Source organism: Chionomys nivalis, chromosome 10 (genome assembly GCF_950005125.1).
Source record: "Chionomys nivalis chromosome 10, mChiNiv1.1, whole genome shotgun sequence".
NCBI classification, from domain to species: domain Eukaryota; kingdom Metazoa; phylum Chordata; class Mammalia; order Rodentia; family Cricetidae; genus Chionomys; species Chionomys nivalis.
In genome coordinates, this window is record NC_080095.1 from 81244605 (window position 1) to 81272294 (window position 27690).

The 27690-nt window shown below is 39.5% G+C and overlaps 1 protein-coding gene across 1 annotated transcript in view; it reads left to right on the top strand.

The window, feature by feature from the left end:
• Positions 1-27690, top strand: part of Hdac9 (histone deacetylase 9) — a 474463-nt gene that overhangs the window by 307863 nt on the left and 138910 nt on the right. The window contains exons 18-21 of the mRNA XM_057782117.1: positions 9668-9723; positions 9971-10058; positions 15262-15381; positions 15694-15791. Of these exons, the coding sequence (XP_057638100.1) occupies positions 9668-9723; positions 9971-10058; positions 15262-15381; positions 15694-15791 (362 nt within the window). The remainder of the gene's footprint in view (positions 1-9667; positions 9724-9970; positions 10059-15261; positions 15382-15693; positions 15792-27690) is intronic.

Here is a 27690-nt window from a genome sequence, read left to right on the forward strand (position 1 = left end):
TCGTGGCAAGTCTTTCCACCACTCTCAGCCTTCCAGAGTCTGGTGTGCTGAAGACAGCCTTTCCTTGTGATACTTTTCCTCCTTCAAAGGTTTGATTCATAGCATTGCTTCTAAGCTAAACTAATCGTTTTAAAAGTCCTTCTGCAGGCTAAATCAGCTGGTATTAAGTGCTATACTAATACATTCCAAAAAATTGTGCAGTCTAGTGAAGTAGAAGAGAATCCAAAAAAATCAACTATGATTTACTAATTTGAATGTAAAATTTATAAATATGTAATATTTGGATAGTGTTAGGGCATTCCTATTGGCCAGTGGGCCTCCTCTATCTTTTCATAAAGATTTGCATGATAGAGAAAGTTGAACATCTATGATCTTTAACAAATGCAAATTACTTTATTACTCTAGGTAGACATTAATTTCTAGGAATTAAATTGCCAGAGCCATATTTCATAGCAGAAATGAGCGTAGCTAAGCAGCAGGGACTCAGGACGGATCCAGCACCACGGTGGGTAGGGAGCAAGGGTTTTGATGGGAAGCGATAGAAGGCATGTTGAGTAAATTATGGGCAGTACCAGTTCAGAAATGTCAACTTTAGAGAGTTAGGTTACTTAGCAACTCCTCAGCCACATGGCTATGCGTGAGTTACTCCTGAACAGTAGACTCTGATGTACTTGTTATTTACTCTTAAACTACGGATATGGGAAGGAATGAGAGGGGACAGAAGAGGAGTCAACTTGTCTGTCTATCCCTGAGTCCATCTCTGATGGCATAACTCCCCAAATGCAGTATTGGAGATTGGCGGGAGGAGGGACAGTTTCCTTCAATATTTGTGTATGATCTTGGCCAGAAACCTTATCATGCAGTGGTAGCAACAGTGAAGCTTCACTTAATTTCCACAGGAGGGTTTTTCAGCTTAAGTAAAAGAATCAAATCCCACGTCACTCTCTTTGTATCATATGGGTAATTGAATCAAATCTTATGCCACGATCTTAGTACCACAATGCAATTTTGGATGGGAACTCAGATAAAGGAATTCAAATGTCCTATCATGGGTTTTCCCCGAGAATTGTGGTTGATATTTTTGGTCTTAGGTTCAAGTACTTAATGTGTGTAATGCGATGTGATTCTCAGTGTTATTTACCAACCAACCCTTAAATGAAAGACTAAAAGACCCCAGTAAGACCTAAAAGATTATAGTTTGATTTTTAAATACTTATTTTATTTTACATGTATGTGTGTTTTGCTCACATGTATGTATGATTATCAAGCGCATGCCTGGTGCCCATGGAGGCCAGAAGAGGGCATCAGGTCCCTTGGAACTAGGGTTACCAGTGGTTATATATCAGAACTGAGCCCTGGTCCCTGGAACTAGGGTCACCAGTGGTTATATGTCAGAACTGAACCCTGGTCCCTGGACTTCTACAAGTACAAGTGCTCCTAACCACTCAGCCATTTCTCCAGCCCTACACTGTTTGTTTAAAAAACAAACTTTAGAATCTGGAGATGGCCCAATGGTTAAGACTTGTGGCTCTTACAGGATACCTAGGGTTTTTTCCCGGTGCTCACGTATCAGTTGTCTAAAATTCGATTCCATCTTCTGGCTTCTGTTGGAACCAGGTATGCATGTGGTACATATCCATACATGCAGGCAAAACACTCACACACATAAAATAAAAATAAATATTTTTATAGCTTGAGTATTATAAGAGCACTTTAAAATAGTTCCGGCCTTCCTTCGTTCCTTCCCCACCTCTCTCTCTCTCTCCTCTCTCTCTCTCTCTCTCTCTCTCTCTCTCTCTCTCTCTCTCTCTCTCTCACACACACACACACACACACACAGACACAGACAAAAAGAGAGAGAGAGAGACAGAGACAGAGAGAGAGAGAGACAGAGAGAGTTTTTCATCATCAGACAAAAGATTTATACATACGACAAATTCTTTGAGAATTTGGAAAGGGTACTTATAGTCACTTTAATACGAGGGAAGAAGAGACAGACCGTCATGGCATAGTATTATACAATGAAGGAATGGCTGCTTTCCAGCCACTTCTTTTGTTTGTTTATTTGTTTACTTAATCAGAATCAGATGGTTTATTCATAGACATATTAGATAAGTGTAGTTATAACTGAAGATCAGTATGGGTTTGAATATCCCAAACTAGCTCTCTTGAAAGAAATAAAACCCACCACAACTTCTATAAAGGTAAAGAATGAGTTGCAAAGTCGTTTGTTTCACTATGCATCTCTCTGGCATGGCTGGGATTGTGGCTTCCAGTGATCTGTTACAGCCGCACCAAGCATAACTTATGAACCTCCAGTTCAGCCAACGCATTAGAGGTAAGAACTCAACCATCACATCGATGCTACTTATAAGTGCCGCGAAACTTTTCCATGCTGTGCTTGGTTTGGATAGACACTCTTCCCCTGAGCACTGGTACTTTAGTACATTAGAAATACTTCAGTAATGGACCTTAATATCAGGAGATAATGACCAAGCTCTAAATTAGCAATATTTTAAAATAGTCCTTCTGCAAAACAAATCCGAATCCGCTGTTCTGAAATCTCAGTCAATATTTGGATGGTTTGTGGTTAATGCTACGCAGAAGGCACATTGCAATGTGCTCAAAATAAAGCTATGTCTAAAATAATTGATCAAAAAAATCTAAAATGTATTAAGGACTTATAAAAAAAAGACATGCAGCCATCATGCCCTGTTTTCATTTTGTGAAGGCAACATTGACTGTCTGGTCTTCCATTTGCTTTTACTTTAATCTAGAGAAAAGAAAAGAAATGGCTGGCCTATTAGACGTGTCAGAATTATAGGTTGTGTTGGTTCATGCCTCAGATTTTCTTCAAATGTGCATAAATAATAACATGCACTTTTCCATCAGAGACTGCACTAGCTGAATGTTCCTACAAGGTCACCCTGATTTCCCGTGATTTTGAACCCTGCATTTCTCATCTCAGCGCGTGTTGGAAATGTGGGTGATATTTTGTTATTCGTGGATGACCTAGTTGTCCACATGGTTGTCAGGTAAATGGAAATGTGCATTCCCGCCATTTGTGGGACGATAGTTATAAGCAGGTCAAACAAAATAGCTGGGTTATTTTGTACCTTCTGAATTTTCTGTGCCTGCTGTTGCCATAGCAATGGACTTAGCTTTATGTGAAGAAGCGAATGTTTAAAGTGGTTCCAGTAATTTCTTTACTGCTTTCTCTTTATTTGCCTTGAAAAAAAATTCACTCTGCCTGTGAAGAACACAAAAATAAATTTGACATTTTGATAAATTTGTCCAGGAAAATATAGATTTCATCAATTGTAAAAATAGAGTAGTCTAAAGTGATTAGAATTCTTTTCCTCAAATCAGGTTTTATATATAGGCAATATTATAAATGTCATCTGGCCGTATAAAAGAGTCAATTATATTTCTTCACGTGCTGTCACCAAACACACATCAGTTCTCTCCTTTAACTGAGAAGTGCCCTTTGCACTAATTGAAGCTCCAAACGCAAAGCCAGAGTAAACTCGGGACGTAAGATATAAACTCTCACTGTTGATGGTGATAAAATATTCTAAAAGCTTCCTGGTTAGTCACATTCTAAGCTGCAGAGAATTCGAAACTGGAACAGAGGAAAATTGGATTATTCTAACGAAAATGTTAGCACCATAAAGTTGCCCCCAGTGCACAGAAAAGTATGAATTTGCTCAGATTAATGCCTTGGTCTTTACAACTTGTTATAAAATGTAGATTAAAGAACAGTTCCATAGGGTAAAATGAGAAATAAATCAGAATTTTATGGAGTAAACATTTTTACTTTTTTACCATAGCCATCTAAATACAGATTAAAAGGGACAGAGTTGGCTAGAAGTAGTACATGTGCTCTCAAATTTGAATAACTGGTTATTTTTTAAAAAACTAAAATCATTATCTCTTACCATGGACATAGTAGTAAAAAAGGACGAATGTATGCATTTTTGTGTGCGCTGTATGTTCATCTCCTTCCCTTTGTCCTAACCTCCTTCCTCTTTCTGTCTTTCATCCACCTCTCTAGCTCTCTCTCTTTCATTCTTTCTTCATGTGTGGATAGGATTTTGCTATGTAGCCCAGGCCAACCTCAAACCTCCAGACCTCCAGAGCTGCCCGGAAATGCTGAGATTGCCAGCAGTTTCCCAAAATGGCTGTAGCCTTTCTAATAGCTATGCTTTGTGACTAGTATATTATTGTTTCAAAACAACGAAGTATTAAAAACTACTAGAAAAATATTAATGGAAGTGGTATGGATCTAAACTCTGGGCAAATCCTATTTTATAGTATGACATACAACAAATCTTTGTTTGTCAGACATACAGGGATATAGACAAACAGTAAATGAATTACTTGCCATGGAGTTCAGAGTATCTAGATAGTTCTATAATATTAATATTGTCATTTGAAGTCATTCCCAGCCTATTTCATCAAACCAAAATGCTCATCATCTTTTTGCCATTTTGTCAAAATTCAAGAAGAACAATTTGTTTTAACTTAAATGTTTTATTTGGCATACGGTCATGGAGGGCTCAGTCCCAGGTCTCTGGTTCTACGTTTCTAGATCATGGTAAAGAGAGTGTCATGACAGGAGGCTAAACTCGGGGAATCTATACTCATGGCAGCCAGGAAAAGAGAAGACGGTGGGAGGAGCCAAGGATCAGATGCCCTCCACAGGGCCTGTGTGTTCCAGCTAAGGCCTGCCTCCTTTGTTTCTACTGCATCCTAAAACAGAGCCACAAGCTGGGGTCCAAATATTCACACAAGTGCCTGTGAGATACACTTCACATTGAAAATGGAACACAAAGATTTTATTTATTATTATAAGGCATAAAATATTTCATGTGTTTCTGAGGAAATCTAGCCTAAGAGGTGACCTCCAACTTAATGGGTGACTTCCCATAACAAGACTAATGGTCACCTACAAGAAGAAAGAGTACAAACACCTGGAAGAGTAAAGAACTTGAAGCCAAGGCCAGAATGGAGGAGCAAAGTAGGCGCATGCTGTACAACTGAGCAGAAATACCTCGTTTATTTACTGGCATCTTGTTATGTGCCCAGTGTCATATCAGAGTAGAGAACAAAGTGACAGGCAGAAAGGAGGTGCCTTGGTGAGTATGGACATGATACATCCGGGTCACAATATCAAAACCAATCAAAGGAAGTACACCCAGTCTTCACAAACATAAGATGTGCTCAGAAATAGCACCTGGCAAACTGTGAGAATGTCTACCTCTGTTTTTGTCAAAGCAAAATTCCACCAGCTGCATAGCTCAGAAAGAGTGGGTCAGCCTCCCAGCCTGACATCCTTGAATCCCAAGCCTAGATGAGGCTTGCTGCAATCCCAGAGTTGAGCTGCCTTCTGCTTCCAAGATGCTGGAAGGAAGAGCAAAAAAACCACAGGCTGCACGAAGCCCCTTGAAACAGGACTTTAATCCCGTTAAAAGGGAGAAGCCCTCAAGATGAGTTCCATCTTTAAAGTCCCACCTCCTGAGCGCATCACATTGACCATTAAGTTTCTGTTCCTTTTCTTTAAGTCGAGAAAGTTAAACATTTGTTCTGATTGCAATATTGCAGCAGAAGAGAAAAAGATGCTACAGAGAAAGGGAAGAGAGCCATAGTTAGCTGTGCCTAGAACGATGTGGGAGGAGAAAGGGCAGACAGGTCAGCAGCAAGAACTACTGGGAGTGGGTCAGTATATTTTCACTTGAAGTATGTAGATATGTTATTCTACTTGCTTTTTTTTTTTAATAACTTTTCAGCAGAAGCAGAAGTTAAGGAGTTAGCGAAGGGTTGTTGAAACTTTGAAGGAAAAGGAGAAGCCCGGATGACTCATGTGAAAGTCAAGGACAGTCGGTTCATTGATGGAGGAATGCAGTGTGGCTTCCAGCCATCCTGAGGAATGTACTTGGAGTTAAAGATCCTAACTGTAAAGGACAAGCAGACATCTGGCTTTTATGTGTGCTTCAACAGATGCAGGGATGAAGCAGGTGTGAGTTCTATCTTATCAGACTTGTGATTTTGCCTGAATCCACAAGAAGGGAAAGGGCGACATGATTGAAAATGTGGAACAGACGGAATGTTTGTGCCTCTTCAGAGATGGCGTATTGAAAATTTAGCTCCCAGTCACTGGAATAAGGCTATAAGTCAGTAATAAAGAGTATACAAGGTTCTTAGGGTCTTAACCAGTAGCGCTAGTGCCCTTCAATGAGTAAAAAGGACACCAGAGTTATCTACTGTGAGTCCCCAGGAAGGGCTGCGTGGAGACTGTAGTGAGAAGTCCCTAGGCAATGAGTGCCCTGCACAGACAAAGTCCTGCCAGAGCTCAGTCAGCATGCGTGACCATATGAGGAAAGGACAAGGTGGCCGTCCGTGTGGATACGTAATGACGGCCTGAGAGTCCAAGCTGGAGGAGAAGGAACTGAACATGGTAGCTGATGAATACCGAGCTGCGAAATTAAATATGGTTGATGAACTGGAAGTGGGATGTCTGCTCAGTGTTTGTCTGGGAAGAGAAGGTCCTGGGCGAGTAGATGCTTGCTTGTCATAGAATCATGAAAGTGATGCTGTCCCTGGACAGCCTAAAAGGAAGAGACTGAGCAGGATATGAATTTATTAATGGCAAGCGTCAGAAAGTGGAGAAATCAGGAGACAGAAGATTGTATGGATACTGGAGATAACAACTCCTACAAAGCCAAAACCCTCAAGGAAGGGCTAAGTGTGTGGCTTCTTGGCAGAGTACTTATTGCCCGTGTGCATGTTCCTGCAACATAACCCAGCAAAGCAAAAGAATAAGAGAGTAAGTTTGAATAATTTTTCAAAATGATATCATCAGCAATAAGTTGTAAACTAAAATGAAATGGAAGAAGGATGGAAAAGGAGCTAGGAGAGAGAATTTATCAGCCTCTGACTTGAGCTGATGGAGGAATGGACCATGGTGTCATTGCCATGTTAAGGAGATTAGGAGATTTGCAGATTGTTTTCCAAAGAAATAACTTGAAGTACCCTCGAGATATCCAAGTAAATCTGTTGAGTAGGACGATAATATTAATATTACATGGCTAAGTGGGTCATGATTTATTTACCACTTTCATAGTATTAGCTGATTATTTAGATAATTAGAAATTTCTATCATTATAAATTAAATATGACCTTTCACATAGAAGCTTGTAGACACAGTTGATAAAGTTGTGTTAGGGAAAGCACTCTTTAATAATTCAAAGAGTGTCGACGCTTTCCAAAAGTTCTGTCTAGATACAAGAAGGCTACATTATGGAGAGTTTATGTCTCTCTCTGCAAATATCGTATGAATGTGAAACTCCCTCACAGTATGTGAGGGAAATGATATAATATGGCTTACCATTGGGGGTTCTGTGTTTTTATTTGATTAGTCATAGTGTTCAGTACACATTGATGATTGGTTGTTGTTTCTTTGTAAACATGTAAACATGACCTTCATTTATAAAGCAGTTTAATTGAACCAGAAATAAAATACTGGTAGCTAGCTACTCAGAAAATCATAGAACAAAAGGCCAATCTTGTTCAGAAGTCAGACTCTAAGAGGCAAGGAGGCCATCTCGGCAGCGATCTGCAGGGCTTTGCACGTGGGTTGTGTTTACCAAGCCTTATATTCATTTCTTTCATTCAGTGGCTTTTATTGAGTGTATTGCAATCTTTGCAGATTTCCCCCACTAACCTTAAAATTTCTGATGTCTGTTACTATTCATCAATAGTTCCTTTCTCCATAATAAAGTCTGGATAATGCATAAATGATTTCAGGAAAACAGTGGGAGACATGTTTATCATCATCTCTAGCATTTAGTCAGTGAGATGTGATTCAGCTTCTTTGTCCATTTTCTGCTGCTGTAACACCATACCACAGACTCACATGTAGACAATACAAGGCTAGGCAGCTATGACATTGGGAGGCCAGGCCAGCATATGGTCAAATTGTAATTCTCGGTCACAACATAAGGAAAAGGAAAGAGATGTAGGAGGAGGTAGGGGCCGCTTATTGGTTCCCGGCTGCTTAGCCCCAAAATAATCACATAGAAACTATATTAATTAAATCACTGATTGGCCTATTAGCTCTAATTTTTTATTGACTAACTCTTGCATCTTAATTTAACCCATTTCTTTTAATCTGTGTGTCGCCATGTGGCTGTGGCTTACTTGATAAAGTTTTGGCGTCTGTCTCTGGCAGGGCTATATGGCTTCTCTCTGACTCCGCCCTTCTTTCTCCCAGCATTCAGTTTAATTTTCCCTGCCTACCTAAGTTCTACCCTGCTATAGGTCCAAAGCAATTTCTTTATTCATTAGTGGTAATTACAGCATACAGAGGGAAATTCCACATCAAAGAGAGAGAGGGAAAATCAGTCTTCCTGATCCCTTTCATCAGCAGCTCGCTCTGTTCATGTCTAGCCACCCCCTCAATCACAGCAGGAGTCTGCACACGAGGAAAGAGTCCTCCGGAAAAAGCTGCCCTCTGATGGTCCCATTTCGTAGTAGATTTGTACTAAGAGTGACGTTTCCAAACAATAGAAGATACTATTGCCACTTCTAATTTGTCTCTGAAATCGTTACTATGTTCACTCAACAAAATCTAAAGTCAATTTACCCAACGACTATAAATTGTAACAAAGAGTGATTGTGTGCATGAAGGTCAAGTAGGATGACTCTGAGTCTTTATGATTTCAGGTAAAGATTTAGAAGGAAAATTCCTGAGGTTTATTAGAATTATCTCAGACGTTATGGATTGTGGTTAAGGAAATATTCTTTTTGGAGCATGCTCCTCGAATCATAGTTAAGTGAAAAGTGGCGTGACCCGTGTGATAAATGATTATTTTTTTCACATCAGACAACCCATCGTTCGCACGGCTTTCTTGGGATTTATGGCTCCCTGCCTTCATGCTGAGTCTCTTCAGCTTTCTCTGATGCATTTCCACTAACCTGGAGGTTAAGGCATTTCTTGATCATGGGTATATCTGACTGCTGCTCAGCTCTGGAATTCTTTATAAAATTCCAGAACTTGGGCTAGAAATTGACTTAGGGAATCCAATAAACTCACATGCCTTGGCAGTCATCCAAGCTCAGTTTATAGACTGGAAGAAATATGGGATTTCCATTGTTCTCCTTTTCACCTTTCTGGGGTTTCTTTTGTGTCTATGTGCGTGTGCAAGTGTAAATTTATCATGTTGCTGACACTGGGGTGGAAAGAACTATTGAAGGGACCCAGGTCAGGAATTTTCACTTCGCATCTTCCCGTCTTTCTGAACTTTGACCCAAACCTGCACCAAGAGTGAATTTTTCTCTGTCTCTAGGATGTTGATGTTAGAACTTTAAAGGGTATTCTTGTAAATGGGTTGTGTGAGTCTAACAGCTGAGATGATTGCCTGACTGCTATGAACAACTCCCAGCAATCTGTTCTTCTGGATCAGTGTGGGCCTGTTTGAGACAGGATCTGAGCAAAAGTGACCCAAGTGTCTCACTTGATGCTGTGACATGGTGATAAGGACAAGGAGATATGCTTGGGTGTGTCTGAGAGACATCAGACTTTTTGTGTGTGTCTGTGATGCTTAGCTGCAGAGATCCGATCAGTATCACTACGCCTGCTACTGAAAACCCTGTCTTGTGCTTCCAGAATGGGTTTGCTGTTGTGAGGCCCCCAGGCCATCATGCTGAAGAGTCTGCTGCCATGTAAGTACCAGGGCCCACTGCCATCTTTCAGTGCCATGGTTCCTGGCAGTCACCTGCCCTATGCATGTTTCTGAAGTCTCTAATTGCTAACAGATGGGCTGAAAACTCTTGCGAGGTACTCCCAGAAGCAGATTTATGACTTCAGAGATCATATAGCATCTTTTAAAAAAAATGCTCTGAACATTATTTATAATGGTTTTCCTGGATGATTTTCCTTCTTACTTCTCTGTTCTTCTTTATTCCACAGGGGGTTCTGCTTTTTTAATTCAGTTGCAATTACCGCCAAATACTTGAGAGACCAACTCAATATGAACAAGATATTGATTGTAGATCTGGTATGTATGTCTGACCAGGGCAGCATTTTCAGTGGCTCCAGGTAAAGGGGAGTGGATGCGCACTTCTCTGCAAGGCTGTCTTGCTCTTAGCCCTGCAAACCTCTGATGGGCGTGTTTCCTTTGCATGTGGAAACGCCTTAAACTCAGGACTGCAGTTCTGAAACCATAAACATTCACGTTTCACTTTCATGGTGTTAACTGCAATTTAATGAGAAGACGGCGCAGATCAGGGCAACTTTTATGATCCTTAAATGAATTGATACTTCCACAGTTAAAATAACCCAACAGAACCTGAATTTACTTTTCCCTACAGAATATAGACTTTAACTAGTCAGATGTGCTGGAAGGAATGCTGTTGCTTTGGTAACCAGTTGGCCGCTTCCCCCAGTTAGCAATCGCGTCCCTTGCTGTGCCACACAGGTATTATTAAAGCAAGTAAACATGTCCTTCTCGGTGAAAAGATCTCAGGTCTCAGATGCCTGCAGGAACCCTGTGTGATTAAAAGTCAGAAGCCTTGGATGCATCCTACATTTTAGCATGGAGCATTCTTACACAATAGTTATCATTTGTTCAACAAATGGTTTATTTAAATGCAGATGACACTTGGCAGGTTGTCTAAAATGTATGCATGAATAATGAGCTGGAGATCTGCCCCATACAGAAAGAACCAACCCAGGAAGGGGCGAGGGAAAGGCAATGGTGATTTATGAGCCCGCTTCTCAGTTTGCCTGCACTCCACCAGGAGGTGTAATGGCTTGTCTGACAAAGCATAGACAGGAAATGAACCCTGGCATCCAAGCCAAACCTGCTGCATCTGCACTTAATTAATTTTTACAGGTGATAAAAGATTTAAAGGCAAAAAAAAATGCTAGAGGTTTTTTTTGAAGTGCAAGTCTTAATAGTTTAAATCTTGCTCATATCTGCACTCATAATTAAATCTTATTGGAAGTCATGACATCAACCTCCAGCCATTAGATATAGTTAAGCAGGCATCCCCAAAGGGTGGAGAGACCACTAACAAAGTCGTGTAAAGTAATATTTAAATGAAAATGAAGATTTTTTTTTTAAAGTGGAAGATTGACAACCACTTCTATGGCTTGGTTAAAATAGGTATTTTTTATATTGTGGCTTCTCTGCAGGCATTTTCATGTGAAAATATTGAATTCTAATTTTCTATGTGTTTTCCAAACATACTTAAGTTTCAAAGTAGGTCACAGTTCACTACTGAACAGGCTGTGTTGAAGGAGAGAGCTATAACACTGCAGAGTTCTTGTAATTTTGCATGAATACCTATTTTCTCAAATACATCCAAAACGATGCTTGAAGTAATTCAGAGTTTGCATGCATGTTAATCTAAAAATCATTTCTCCTGGAGTTTTGTAAGGATGAGCTTAGAAGGAAAAGATGGCAAGTGGAGATCCAGGAACTTGAGGGTTGGGCAAGGTCAATGGTTAGCCTTGTTTTTCTTAAGAGTGACAAGCTCTTCTAACTGTAAGTATTTCTTGAGAGATGTATGGGTCTGACTGTAGAGAGAAGCTGTCTCGATTTCTATACTGACTGACTTGGTAGCTCTAAGGAGTCACTTTCCTCTACATGGCTGGCAATTGTGATTTTACTCCGCTATCCAATCTGTGAAGGATGTTCCTCTCCCAATTGGCTCCCACAGACAAGAAGTTTTTGTTTCAGGTCCTCTCAGTGTATGTCCAAAGAGTGGCCTCTGAGGTCACCACCAGCCCACACTTCTTACTTTCCAGTCTTCCAAACTCTGCAGCTGCAGGGCACTGTGAGGAAACTCCTGTTTCCTCCAGAAACTGAGAAGGACATCTTAAGGCACCACGAGATGCCGAGATACCCCTTCTCCCTGGCCAATTGGTCTCTGTGCAAGTGACAGAGGAGAGAGGAAGATTCTGCAGGGGGAGAAGAGTTCATCCCCTCAGATCCACTGGCCTCAGACTCTGGAGCCCTTCACCATAGTGCGGCTCTCTCAGCTAGTGGCTAGTTTCGACATTTTATAGCCAAGTAAATCTAAAGCCAGAGTTGCTACTCTCTCTATTTGGGCCAGGGCCTACTTCGGAGGTGTTTTCATGTTAGGCAGGTGGGATTCCAGTTATTTATGAAGTCTTTTCATGTCTTCTCTCTCTCTCTCTGATGTGCAAATCAGTACAAAAAGGAAGTAAGCATCTTTGCCTTAGCACTTTCCAGAGCACAGCCTTGCGTTCCAGGAGGCAGCATGTCCGTGGAGTAGGCTTTCTTCCCTGAATCATGTGTGTAACGTAGAAGGAAATTTTAGATCACAATTCTTCTTAAGTTCTGTTTTCTCTTATAACAAAACAGTTACTTCAAATGTCCTTATAGTTTATGACATTCCGTTGTTGATCAAAGACATTTAGACCTTTGTCTCCATATACTAATTAGTTATAAAGGATAATATTAACTGGAAGAATATATGATTTGTTCAAAGCCATCTTAGATAAGAACAGAATACATAGGTTCTAAATTTTTATAAAGAATTGAATTTTATAGTATATCAAAATATTGATAGGCATTTTTCCATAATTCTAAGTACATCTTAGATTCTATGTTTATTTTAAGGCTGTGATGATTCATTTCATCTTTATGCTAATTTCTCATAAGCACAGGTAAGTTTCTTGTCTTAGTCTGTTATATATTTGTTGCCATGGAGAAGCAGGTTCAGCTAGTTCCTGAGCGGTCTTTGGTTTGAACAGAGTAAGTAGCAGAAGGTACTCTCAACCCTACACTCTATGTTGTTGCCTCACACCTACTATGTGGGTTCATATTTATCTTTAAGTACTTGGCAAATAAATACAGAATCAAGCATTGCTCAAAAATTAGGATTGATTTGTGTGTTTTTATAAGTAAGTAATGCTGGTGTTTTTCTTTCTTTTGCTGGGGACAGGATGCATTTCTTATAATGTGTGAACAGACAAGCACCCCAAACAGTTTTAAAGATCAGATGATTTTGTATCAGGGCTATAGGTGTCAATTTTTAGTCTCCCTTTTTCTTAAATAAAGTTTTCCAATGTCACTAAAGAAATGTGAATAGTCAAGGCAGTGTTTCTCTCTGCTTTCCAACTGTGGACTCTCTTATCCCTAGAACAAAATTGGTCTTACAGCCCTGGCTGTTGCTGCTGGAGGGGAAGCAGACATAGCCCTCTGCTGGGGTTTCCTTGGGAGTTATTTTGGTTTTATACTAGTACTAGCTAGTATAAAATACATTGTGGCTTAAATTGTTTCATTTTTGTTCACATAAAAAAGAAAAAGTTAATTTTACTTTTACTTTCTTTTGAATATTCAGAAATCCAGTAATTAATATGTTTTCATCAAGTTATATACTTTTTCTGATGCGTTTATCTTTGGCTAGTAAAGTTTCTGAGATGATTCCTGTCTGCCTGAGCAGTATGATTCTTTGATCACTTTTGGGTGTGTCTGGTATGTGAAGCACGGAGCGGATTATTGTATGTCTACACCATGGATAGGAGCAGATTATTGTATGTCTACACCATGGATAGCAAGTGCAGAGGAGGGTTCCAGCATCAAGCGGGCTTTGGAGATGTCTAGTGGAACTGGGGGCTGGAGACTGGAGAAGAAGGGGGTTCTGTCCATCTCAAGGAGAAGAGTTAGTTTCCAAAAAATTCTCCTCATAAGCTTGCTAAAAGAATCAGAAAAGTAATAAATAATTAGCTTTTCATTTGCAGTAATAAGTGGATTCAAGAACCTATTTCACAATGTGCTGCCTGTAGATTCATAGTAAATTTTTGAAATTCCTTGAGCATCAGTTGTCATATTTTTTAGGATAGAAATAATATCACATGTCTTATATAATTTTTAAGTAATTAATTCAAGGTGTTTAATATTGTGTTCACTCAATGGTGGTAAGAAACATTGTTTAAAACAGTATAAATCTTACTGATAAAAATGAAGCCCAATGTATTTAAATAGCTACAAAGTACCAAAGCTCTTTATAACTGTATAAGTGAATAATGTAATACTGTTTTTCTGCATATAATGTGTAGTTCAGCACTCGTTAGGAGCCTGCTTGTTTTTCCTCAGAAAATATTGAGTGTATTAACTTAAGTCCTTAATACCTGAATTCTTCTTAAAGATATTTTAAATGTTTCTCCTTTTATTGTTTCCAATAGTTATGTCAATTGGGATGTGTATCTACATTAAAAATAGAAGAACCATCAAGTTTTGAATTATTATCCTCTACCAATGTCCAATACATTATTTATTCATTTATTGATAATAGGATTTTTTGAGTGGGAAGTTGGAGAAGTATGAGAAAGACAGACAGATGAGGAAGAGAGCTGGGATGCGATCCGTAATGCGGTCATTATCTGTGAGACAGATTGGAAAGGATTGCGTAAATCCCTGTGCCATCTTCCTGCTTTGGCCCAAATGATTTCACAGTTAATGAGCTCACGCCCCTATTTCTTCTACTCTTGCTTCCACGTTTATTGCAAAATGTAGTAGGAAGTCCTCTTTTCATCTGGCATCTTTTTTGAAGTGACTCTAGCCGAGGGACTGCTAACTGAACTGAATGCTTCAAGAAAGCCAATTTATTCAGCTGGTTGCAAAGCCTTTGACCTAATGGTGGGACTTGGCAAATCAAGGCATACACGTATGGTTTACTGTTCTGTCAAGAATTGTGAGAACGCTCTCTAACCCACAGATCCCCCTGAAAAAGACTAGTTTGGAGTTTAAACATTAGTCCTTTTTTTTTTTTCCAGAGGCCAATGAGGCTAGTTAATTAAGCCTGAGGGGTTATGAACTGTTGGCAGTTAATAAGTCATAAAATTCCTCTATAAAACAGGATGCAGGATTCCATCACTGAAGCAAAGAGTACAAAGTGCCGATGTATAACTATCTAATTGGACCGAAGGACTGGGCTTTCTCACTGACTGCTCATCTGGAGTCTCCAGGGCATGCTCGCTGTGGTTTCCTGATTTTTAGAAGCCAGTTTAAAAAAAAATAAATGAGAGCATTAAAGGGTAATTTGCCTGAAAGTTCAGGAAGTAAAGGGTTGTGTAGAAGTAGGCTGAAAGGGAGAGAGAAAGAAAGCCGAGGAGAAGACAGAAAATGAGAGGGAGGGTGGGGTATGAAGAGAGGGAACCAGGAATGAGAAGAGCCGTCTCCAGAGTCAGCTGTGACGGTGCTTGTCATCTGTTTTCTTTCCCCGTAGGACGTTCACCATGGCAACGGTACACAGCAGGCCTTTTATGCTGACCCCAGCGTCCTGTACATTTCTCTCCACCGCTATGATGAAGGAAACTTTTTCCCCGGCAGTGGAGCCCCGAATGAGGTTCGGTTTATTTCTTTAGAGCCCTGCTTTTACTTGTATCTCGCAGGTAATTGCATTGCGTGATTACCCCTAATTTTCTTGTCCTTTGCTGCTGTTTTAAATTACCCCAGATTACCCGCTTGTCCCACAGGACCAAGAACCAGCACAGAACAAGTGCATAACCCAGAGAGCTGGCTGTCAAGCAGAGCTGGCTTGATTTGACGCTGTGTTTGATGTTTATTTCAAGAGCTCCCATGTGCTTGTTTCCCGCTCCTTTTGTTTCGTCCCTCTCCTCCGTTCTCTGTCCACAGTGGTGTGTTTTTCTATTCCCAGGTTGGAGTAGGCCTGGGAGAAGGCTTCAACATCAACATTGCCTGGACAGGTGGCCTTGACCCCCCCATGGGAGATGTTGAGTACCTCGAAGCCTTCAGGTTGGTACTTCTTTCTCCCTGAAAGTGTCACGTTAGAAAATACCAAATGAAAGAGAAATGCGAATTCTCCACCAAACCATGTGAAGATATGCATATGAAAATAAGGCTTATCAAGACCTAGCTGTTTTATATAAGTATATTGACCAGTGGCCATGTTTCCCTCTGAATGCAAAGAGAAAAAAATGCGTTATTAATTGACTTTTCCTGGAAAATATTGCCTGTTATAATAGGTGAGGTGTTTGCAGCAGACATTCACATATTAAATGTTCTGAGAAGTCCTTTAGTGCCTATGTCCCATTGTAGAGCAAGCATTTCCTAAGCTAAAATCCCTTTGGCCTTCTCAGACCATTGGACTGAGCTATGCCATCTGATAACAAAAGACTTTGCGTATTTCCTGCTCATGTTAAAATATTCACCAATTCTTTGTTTTCTGCTTATTTAGGAGTAAATTCCACCACATGTGTTTTTTACTAAGCAAAGATTGATGATTCAAAAAAATAAATACACTTTCGTGTTCTGTCTCTAGATCTCACTCATGGTCTGTCTCCCCCTCTCTACCCTCTCCATTACTTTCCCGCTCTGTAAAATTTTAAAAGCAGTATTTCTTTTCTAGAATTAAAAACTTAAAAACAAGGTCTTTGGAAAGGTCTCATCCCCATATAAGCTCAGCGTGTAAGATCCAGAGGGTTAACTCACCGGCAATGCAGAACTCCCCATGTCTTTTGCTTAGTTCATAGCCTAAACTCAACAACCACGTGAAAGCAAACCTGAGGGGCCACCACAGCTCTGAAATCCACTATTCATAAATTCCCCAAAGAGAAGCCCTCGGTTATACATCTGAGCACAGGGGAAGGGCCGGGGAACTGTCAGTGAGCGACATTCCTGTGAGCTGCCAGTGTTCTCTGTGTCACGGCGTTTTCATTGAAAGGGTCACGTTTTAGAAAAGAGGGCCACAACACTGTAGAGAAGTAGCTAATTATAAAAACAGTGCTTGGCTATACAAAGGAGAAGTCTACCCACATTTTAGATGTACACTTTGGGGAAAAATATACACAAAGATGTCCACAACACTTAGAGAAAGAAAAGGAGGAACAATTTTATTTACCATGAACTTAGGCTGTATTTGAAGAAATTTTGCTTTAATTAGCAGCAAGTTTGAAATATTATTTAAAAATAATTAACATCTTAAAGGAACTCTAAGGGCTTTGTAGATGTTAATATTAACATATAAATACATATAAACATAATAAATATATAAATAACATGTATATGTAAAAATTATTAACACATATAACACATATGAAGTTAATGTGGGGGCTGGAGAAATGGCTCAGCTGTTGAAGGTTAGGAGCACAACCAAAAATCAAAGTTGATGTGGTTTCACAACACCAGTAACTTTTCAGCTCTGTGTAGAAATGAATCTTGCATGTGCAGTGGCAAAGGACTATTTATATTCTGCTCCAGTTATGTTCACATCAGATGTGAGTGGTAGATGAGTTTGTTTCCTTTGATCATAATTTCATTTAATAATATACAAGCAAATAGTAAGTGTACTTTGTTATTTTGTGATTGAGACGGTAAGTGAATCAGGAAAGGCACTTTGTGTTTGCTTGCATGTGGACAAGTTATGTAAGTAAACTGTTATGAACTCTTAATTACAGAAGTGGCTTTATATATTACTGTATCAATTAAAAACTATTTTTATACAATATTCATAATTATTTAAGAACCAGATTTTAAGCTATAATAATTATGTAAAACTATTACTAGTTGACAATCAATCATGACTATTGTTTTTTAAATGTTTATGCCTGGAAATACTTGTGAATTTGTTTTGAATGAGTCAAAAATGTAAGCAATTCATCCACAAAGTATCTTTTGGGCACGCTGTATGCTATAGACTGTGGTGCTCGGAATCAGGGCTATCTTCTCTCTAGCATTATTAGGAAGTGAAGTGTAACTTTTGTGGAGCCCACACGGCTTAGGAGGAGAGGGCCAACTCTCCCTGAAAGGTCAGGGAAGACTGTGAACTGTTCAGCCTTTCAAGTATGAGTAGAAGTTTGCTAGTCCACCAGCATGGACTCTAACCCTCTGACACTGTAAATTCAATTAAACTCTTCCACAAATTGCCCTGGACATGGTGCTTTATCACAGAAATAGAAAAATAGCTAAGACGGAATTTGGTACAGGGTTGCTGTGACAGACATGACCTTGTAATGTTCTGAATGACTGTGAAAGACTTTGTTACTTCAGACTAGAAAGGGGGTCGAACACCACAAATAGGGCTTACTGGGCTGCCTATTAGGAGCCTAAATAACAGCCATAAGCACTATGTGTACTGTGGAAGCCCAGCTCCAGGGACTTCAGAGAGAAGTAAGGTCTTCAACAGCTGCTGGGGAAGAGGCTGAAGAATGTGGTTACAGCATGCTTGTCCTAAGAGTTTGCCTGGGGTTAAATACAAAAGTAACGAACTAATTTCTTTGGTGATTTCAAGACAGTTTAATATTGACTCTGTCACGTGGTTATTAGTTATCAAGTAGGACAGAAAGAAACGCAACATGTACCATTTGAAGAGAAAAAGAGACATAAGATGTAGTGGGAGCTGCGGGCCTCTTCCCACAGCCCGGCTCGTGGTCGCCTGACTAGCTTATGCCCCAAAATAATAACACACAAACTGTATTCTTTTAAACACTGCTTGGCTCATTAGCTCTAGCCCTTACTGGCTAATTCTCATATTCCGATCAACCCATCTCTAATAATCTGTGTAGCATCAGTCTTACCAGGAAAGATTCAGCATGTCTGACCTGGCGGCTTGCTTCATCGCTTCTGGCTCTGAGAGGAGCTGCCCTGCATCTGAGCTCACTTCCTCTTCCTCCCAGCATTCTATTCTGTTTACTCCACCCACCTAAAGTCTGGCCAATCAAATGGGCCAAGGCAGTTTCTTTATTAGCCAATGACCTTCCTCCATCAATAAGAATTAATGTTGGAGCCGAGGCTGGTGCTGAAAGAGATGAGGTTAAGGAGAAGCCTTCTGCAAAATGGAACAAAGGGAGGGTGGGAGCCTCAGGGCAAGATCCCATCTCACTAAGCTTTCTACTTGCAAAAGGAAAAGGGTCTAAAGAATTTTCTGTTCCTAAAATGCCACAACAAAGAAAAAGTTTTACAAATGTAATTCAAGGGAGTCAAACTCCATCCCAAACCAGCAGAAATCTTGATCTCACTCTCTGTGAGGTTCTGGCTTTAGAGTTCTGAGGGATACTCCAGGTGTAGGGTCTCCCCTACAGGTTAGGAGCACCTCTAAGGCCCAGCAGTGTTTGTGGATCATTATGGGAACTCTCAGCTGTTGCTGCCACCATGCTTTTGTCATAACATCACAGACTCTAACCTTCTGAAACATGAGCCCATTTAAGTGCTTTCTATTCCGAGTTGTCTTGGTTATGGTGATTAATCAGAGCAATAGAAAAGACACTATCATCTATCTATCTATCTATCTATCTATCTATCTATCTATCTATCATCTATCTATCGATCTATTCTATCATCTATCTATCATCTATCTATCTTTCTTTCTTTCTATCTCTCTATCCATCTCTTCTATGATCTATCTATCATCTATCTATCTATCCATCTATCTTCTATCTATCTATCTATCTATCTATCTATCTATCTATCTATCATCTATCTATCTATCTATCTATCTATCTATCATCTATCTATCATCTATCTGTCATCCATTGGCATTTATAAATTTTGCATTTAAGTCAGATGGGCTCCAGACATACTACTAATAACAACAATAATAATGCATCTGCATGCCACATATGCATGTAATAATTGTTTAAAGTATATAATATTATTATGTAGTATAAATAATATAGTAATAAGTATTTTTGCACATATGTGGGTGCAAGTCTGTGTAGGGGTATTGCCAAGTGTCAAGCCCAAAGGTTGACTGACCACAAGTATCTTGATCATAAGACTCTTCACTTTATTTACTGAGACAGGGTCTTTTGGACCAAGTGTTGATGGATTATCTCATTTAACTAACTGGATTGCTCTGAGAACATCCTGTTTCTGTCTCCTTAGTGATAGCATTACAGGAAGGCCGTCATGTTTGCTTTGCTTTTATGTAAGATCTGAATTCTGGTCCTCTCTTATCTTCTGCTCCATTTCCTCAGTCTCGTGAATCACTTTAAATGCAGGATTACCACCCAAACATATCACTGTGCTTTTGAAATGTTCCTTACAGGTGTGTGTGTTTGAAAACTTGCTCCCATACTAAGGCTGCTATTATTCAGTGGGGGAATTTTAGGAAATGAAAGAAACCCACTAGAACTTAAGCCATGCGGGTGTGCTGTTGAAGTCATAATATATTCTTCCTTTCTTTTTTGGTGTCTCTGGTCCCTGAGAAGTGAGCAGTTTTCTTCTTGTCCCCAGCCACGGTGCTTTGTCCCCATTACAGTAAAGCTATAGTTTTCATAAGAATTTTAGAAAATATTCAATCATATTAAATATATTTTATGTTCTACTAAGATATGCTTCCAGGGTTACCATTTATAAGGCAATTATGCTTTTTATAATGAGGTCTTATAAGCCAGGTCCTACTTTATAAGCATTAGGGCTAATTAAAATTCTGAATATAAGTCACAGTACACTAACTGGAAGAGTCATGATCTGAGCTTCGATGTTGGCTCTAACCTCTAAGACTTTTTTTTGTTTTACCACATTGCTACTCTCTTATGCCCTAAAATACTAAGGAGTGATAAAGTACAGCAAACAGTGCCAAAAGGTAAGACTTTCATGTGCCCTCGGCTGTCCAGCCTACCCAGAAATGGTAACTGGGCACAGAATTCATGCATGGCTCTGGCTTCTTACTCGGAGCAGAGACAAAGTGTGGCCTGTAAGGGTTGAATTGTAAGACTCTGCTTTAGATGATTCCCAAGATGTTTGCAATGGCTACCTGGAATTTGAACATCCCTTAGCTTGCTCAGAGAATGCCAGGTGTCTTCTCTTTCTTCAGCAGACATCAACGTGCCTGCTAAATGCCATTTGCCCAGTCATTTAAGAGATCACCCCAACGATCCTAAATTCTTGATCATGTCTTATGAGCACTGTTTTTTAAATGTTATCTTTATCATGTCTTATGAGCCCACTGTTTTTAAAATGTCTAGGTACCTTCAAAGTCATGCCTCTCTTCTCATTAATTGTTATTACTGCATATATGTATGTATTCCTAAAGATAACCTACTCCGTCTATATACTGGTACACGTATTTTCTAAGTTGACCATTTGTTATTAGCTAAGCAGTTAGAGTGCCCTTCCTGGAGAATACTATTTCTCCCTTTATCAGTGCTCTTTGATTGCCTGTTGTGTAGGGTTGAGGTCACATGGGCTTTCTCCATCCGGTTTTGTATGTCCATTGGTGCCACCTTGTTAAAGTCACGTTTGAGCAGACATGTTGGTGAGACTGTATGGATGTACCTTCTGACACTCCTAGGGGACACAGTGTCACAGCAAACTCCCTTTCCTGTGACTCATACAGTCTTTCTGCCCCTTCTTTTGCAGAGTTCCCTGCACCTTAAGTGAGGAAATGTTTTGTAGATGTATCTACTGGGAATGGACTCCACAACTCTGCCCTTCGATTGGCTATAGCCTTCTGTTGTGGTCTCCATCTGTTTCAAAGTGAAGTGTATTTCATGTGGGGTGATAAGTAAAAAAGGGCAAACAAGAGAACATAGTTGAGAGTTACAACGGTTTAGCAAAGTGATGTCTGTAGTTTCTCCTCCAAGATGCATGACTTCACGAGCCCCGTAGAGTTGGCAAAGTTGCCTTTCCTTGTTATGGTTCCCATCTTGTTGAAAAGGTCGTTTAAGTCCAATTAGAGAGCTGGTGGTTGCCATCAAGGTATGTGTGCCACTACTGCACTCTTGCATTAGCGTGCCGTGCTGGTTGTTGAAGTGGTTCATAGGTGTCATAGCTGGGTATGATTGTTGGATGCCTTCCTCCTTTGTAAGTTTTCATGTCACTTTCTGGTACCATGGAAGTCCCCAGGGAGGGGGCATTCAGGTCCATTTTAACTCAGAGGCCTCTGTTTCAGCAGTGCATGTCCTCTTCAGGAATAGAGTCTTGCCTTCCACTTCAGGGGCAATCAAGGGCAATAGCAATACACTGTATGTTTTGAGAATTCCTTGCACAGCCCTGACCAACAGCTCAAAAGAGGACTTCTCATGTCTGGGATTGGGTTTCTGTTATGTGGCGTTCAGCTCTTGGAGGTTGCACTGTCAACTCAAGATGGAAAAAGTTTATTAAAAAATAATCATATATATAATTATTATTTTGAATATATTGTATTATATACTATTGTATATTATATAATAAAATATGATATATAATTACTTTGCATATATATACAATGCTTCATTTATTATATTTTTAATTGTATGATTAATTGTATGATTCTTAATGGCATTTTTAGAATCCTTATCACTATTTTGCCCCCCTTTTGTATTTACCTCCTCCACTCCTCGCCTTTAAATTTCAAGACAACCACAGTGGAGAGTCCCTTCTATGTCCACATGTTTTATACCCATGGACTTGATAGTAATGGGTCATATTTGAAAACAGCATTACAGAACTTATTTATACATTGTCTTATCTTAGTCTTAAAACAGTATAGTGCTGTAGAGTTTATATTATATTAAGTATTATCAGTAATCTAAGATTGATTTATGTTGGGCGGTGATGGCACAAGCCTTTAATTCTAGCACTCAGGAGTCAGAGGTGAGCAGATCTCTGTGAGTCTGAGACCAGCCTGGTCTACAGAGCAAGATGCAGGACAGCCAGGACTGTTACATAGAGAAACCCTGTCTCGAAACAGACAAACAAACAAACAAACAACCCAAAGCAAAAAGAGTGATTTAAAGAACATAGGAGGAAGCCAGGGATGAAACTTAGTGGAGTGGTGCTTGTCTATCATGAAAAACCCAGGGTTTGGTCCCTATTACGATAAAATTCATCGATTTGTTAATGTAGAAAATATAGACAGATGAACACAGGTTGTACACAAACATCACACTGTTTTATGAAAAAGGATGCAGTGGGCATACGCTCTTGCAAAGTTTAGTTTCTACAGGATCAAGCTCCCACGGATTCTAAGTGAAGGCTATGCCACAATGGGCGTCCTTTTGGCAGACGCTGAGGGCGTAACCCAACAGGGTTCATAGAGCTGTCGGTCTACATTGTGTCAATCTGTCTGGATTTTAAGAAATAAACACGGAGCCAATGTGTTATATTCTGTAGCTACTTTCCTGAGTGTTTGCCACTGATGAGACTTTCCAAAAGACAAATGTCTGAAATATAAGCTGTACAGAGAAAATCATCTCAAGGCAAAATCAACTGAGAATAATCAGAGATGACTGGGGCTTCTCAGTGTGCTGAGAGGGAGATTTTAGAGTTTTCGTTTTTAGAAGTGAAAATTTAAGTGATGGACCTTGGCGGTATCATTGTAAACACCACCTTCCCTCATTCTGTTGACTTATGAAGTACATGTTTCGTCAAAGTGTGTTTTACTCCATGTTGTAGACTTTCCTAAGTATCATTGACCATATAAGTAACTAAAGATGTCAGAAGTTCAGCTTCTTGCTTCTTAGCTAAAAACAGTGAAGCCACTTTGAGGACATAAGAGTTTTTCCATCCCCTCTGTCTCTTTCTTCAGTTCATAACTATTTGCTTACTTCATAAGCATGCTTCAAACTCACTATTGTAAAACTGCAGTAAGCATTCTCCACTCATCATTCAGACTTTCAATTCCTTCTCTCAGACAGTTCTTCAGAACAGAAGTGGTGTCTGCCCATGGTTCCTCCACTGGTTATGAGAAGCAATAGAATTTTGCTGTCACATTCCCCACACAGGCTTCTGACAGCTACTAAAAAAATGGTTTGTCTCGCGTGTATGTTTTTGCCACAGGTCAACAGCAGATCATTTAGAGCAAGACATATAAATTAACACCTCATTTTTGTTTCTCTCATTGTTATTTGATCTAGCACTTTATCATTTTATAATTAATTTTAGAAGACTATTTCTAGAATCCTTTGTTATATTCACAGGCTAAAGAAAGGCTGTTTTCCTTTAAAAAGTTAAGCAAGATCAATCATAAATGCTTACATGCTTACTTTACCCCCACATTGCTAAGGATAACTAAGTAAATATTGTTCTAAGGGCATTGTTCTTATTTTGATATAATTTAATGTTAAATTGAAAAGGAAACAATATCAGCGAGACAAGAAGAATATAATGATAATAATAGCAACCTAGAGGGCATGCATTGAAGTTGTAATATTTGGTAAATGTTTGTTTCCAAAATCCCTGGTGCTTTTTAAAGAGCTATTGTTTTTCACGTGACAACACCAAGCCTCTTAAGCTCTCCAGGTCTCTCCATGTCACACACTTCTAAATGGTGGTTAGAGTCTTGCTGGTGGTGCTCTCAGGCATCATTTTTGAGACGATACTTATTAGCCCCAAAGTGTACGCTGATGAGAGTTACAGGTGGGAAAATAATAATATAGTGAGGTTGGGTTTGCACACACTTGGGCACCTCAGCAGGTAACAATAGCAACATTTTGAAATTGAAAATGACCTGTTAGACTTTTATTTGCTCTCTCTCTAAGAGGCTTCTGTCCATTTGATCAAGTAATAGTTTTTTCATTCAAACCAGAACCCTGTGACCTTCATCCATTCTGGTCACAAAAGTTTTATTTACAATAGATTTTTTTCAAGTTTATTTAAAGAAACATGTTCTTCTCACATATGTAATTAGATTTTTTCAAGTAATGCACATATCACAAGCCCTAAAATAAGTTAACTTTTAATATAAAATGAACTTTTAGATTCTATTTTGAAAGAAAAAATAGACTTCAATCTTAGTAGCATCAAATGATTTGAAGGTCTTGCTTTGTTTCTGAGGGCTGTGGTTGATGCTGCCCAGTTTGGGAACGAATCCTCCATCATCAGTGGCAATAAATATATTATGTTTATGATAGTGTGCTCTTTCTCAAGGATGCCCAAGACATTTTAGGAATGAGGGTAAAATTTCTTGAAGCAATTTGCCAATATGAAATACTGTACATATCAAATTGGCCTTGCTACCTTCTTTCCCAGACCATTTATCATAGCTTACAAATCAAGCCCACATTTTCTCTTTCTGAAAGACGTGGCTAATAAATACGATGTGGGCCTCAAATCTGAACTTGTCAGTCAATCTTGAGAACAAAGCAGTAATCACTTTCAGCTATTAATATTTTATTTCAGTAGAAACCAATATGTATAAATTTATGGTTGTTGTGAGGTATGTTTTTAGTCATTATCCATATTCTGTTCTCTATATTCAGAATGTTGAGATATTTCAAGACATTTAATCAAAACTAGTCACAGAATACACACACAAGTAAATATTAGGAAGTTATCAGCTCTGTCTGCTCTTTTGCTATGGGAACAAACATAAGAGCATTTTTTTTCTCATCTGTGCAACATATTGTACCAATTTTCATCAAAAAATTACAATTTCTATAGGTGTGTGTCTCTAGATACCCTTAGAATTTCTGCTCTTTGACCCTGAGAGAAAATTGATCTTGTGCACACCTGTCTTCCTCGGGAAGCTTGCAAACTTGATGTTTGAGCTGAGCATCAAAGAGATATGATGCTGTTAGACAGTGTGGAGTCAAGTTAACAAAGTCCAGGAAATATCGTCAAGTCCTGTAGTTCTGAAGTGATTGGCATCTTCAGTAAATAACTTCTTAAAGTGGTTCAAATGCTATAACTTACTAGAATTTATTCTAAAGGGTCAGATAAACTATTACAGTTTTAAGAAAATGTTTTTCTTTGCCCTAAATGAATTTTAAAGCCTAAAATTTCCATTAATTTGTGCAGGAATTAAACAGTTTTCCAAATAATAATGGTAGTTAAAGGGATGGCTGTACTTAACAACATGCTTCTCAAGCAGTACTTCCTAACACAGGGGGTCAGCCGTGTGCTTAGAAATGGTGTTTTCAGTTTTAAAATGAAAAACCTGAATTACAAAGCCCTCATCTTGCATAAAATCTTCCCACTGTGTTTGGAGTTCCCTGAGATATCAAGACATGAAATCCCTCCACAAAGTATTGTTGCAGAGTAACAGGTCAGCTGGACTGCCGGCTTACATGATTTCACCTTTAGGCAGCCATTTGTGATGTAGCCAGATGGAAGATAAATGTCTAGGAGAAATTAGCAAGTCCCACTGCTGTTCTGTTTTGCTGCATTCACTACAAGGGAGAGCCCTGCCCCGAACTCACCCTGTCCTTCAGCCAGCAGCGCCCGGTGTCCAGTGTCTTTGGGTTTTAGTGTAGTCATTTGTTTTTTTTTAACTGAAGAAAATTCTTTTCTCATTCCATGATTTTACATCTAAAGTTTGCCAAAACTAGATTTATTGAGATGATAAGCAATGTGGGAAAAGTGGACCATTTCAATATACTGTGAATATAAATCTGTATTCCTTTTGTGAGAACTAAATAAATATGATGATTTACTATGAGGAATTTAATCATTGACTTTCTCCGGTGGAGAAATCATACTCATGAAAATTCTGTGTCTCCTAAGTCCGAAGGGTTGGGCTGAGGTTAGTACAGTGGCAGAATCTTCATGGAGAGATCCCCTATTTATAGGGCATCAAACCCCAGACTGTAGACTCAGTTTTCCATGTCTGTCCCCATGGTTTGATATGATATAGATGAAACTTTCAAATCAACATCTGTTTTCACTTATGTACGTATTTAAACTCCTCTGGCACCTTCTGGAAGACAAAGGCTTACCCTTGTATCTGGTATAAATCTGCCCCTCTTTCTTGTGGGCACAGCAGAATCAGGTACTGGCTGTCTAGATAAATTCTGAAGAGCAGGGTTGACGGAAAGCCACAAAGGAGGACAGTGAGCTTATAAACGGCAGGAGAAGGACAGCCAAACGCGATCTTACTGTAGCAGCTCGTATCTCATAATCTGGGAACCATGAGGCAAGGTTAATGATGGAGTCTGTGTTGACGCTCAGCTGAGTTTCAGGTCTACCCACATCTCAATTTCAGGGTTCCTTCCTTCTGAAATGCATCCATATTTTATCTTCCCCATTAAAGAGGTACGTATTATTGCACTTAGAATCAAAAGGTTGATTTCCTTAGGATGTGAGATTTTAGCTTTCTCCCAGCTTCATGTCATCACAGCAATACTGCAGCTACTGAAGGAGGCGGAGGCTCAGACACAAACGAGCCTTCTAATGAGACAGGAGCCAAAGTCAAAGGGATGAGGTGACACTCATTCAAAACCCGAGGTGGAATGAGCCAGGCACGAGCTGCACGTGGATCCTCTCTTCCTTACTTTGAGTCAGAATCCCTGACTCCTACAAGCAGGGCAGCTCTGCTCACTCTCCAGTCTTATTGTATGCATGCCAGTCCCCTCTCTGGACACAGCTCTGCTCACTCTCCAGTCTTATTGTATGCATGCCAGTCCCTTTCTGGACACAGCTCTGCTCACTCTCCAGTCTTATTGTATGCATGCCAGTCCCTCTCTGGACACAGCTCTGCTACTTTACCCTTTGTATGTCCAGAAATTCCAGAATGAAAATACCAGTTCAGAAGTGCAATGGCTCCTTGTTCTCCAGCGAATATGCTCATACTTGGCGTCCCAGCAGGTAGAGAAAGAAGGCAGGGACGGATGGCGTTGACTTCTTTAAATAACGTATTAATTCCTAAACTACTCAGATAATTAAAGTCTGTCCAAAAATGTCAATATATTCCACTTGACTGAGTTTGTTTTTTTAAAAAAAATCCAATAATTAGATCATAAGCCAATGAAAATATTAACTGATATGAAGGTTTTAC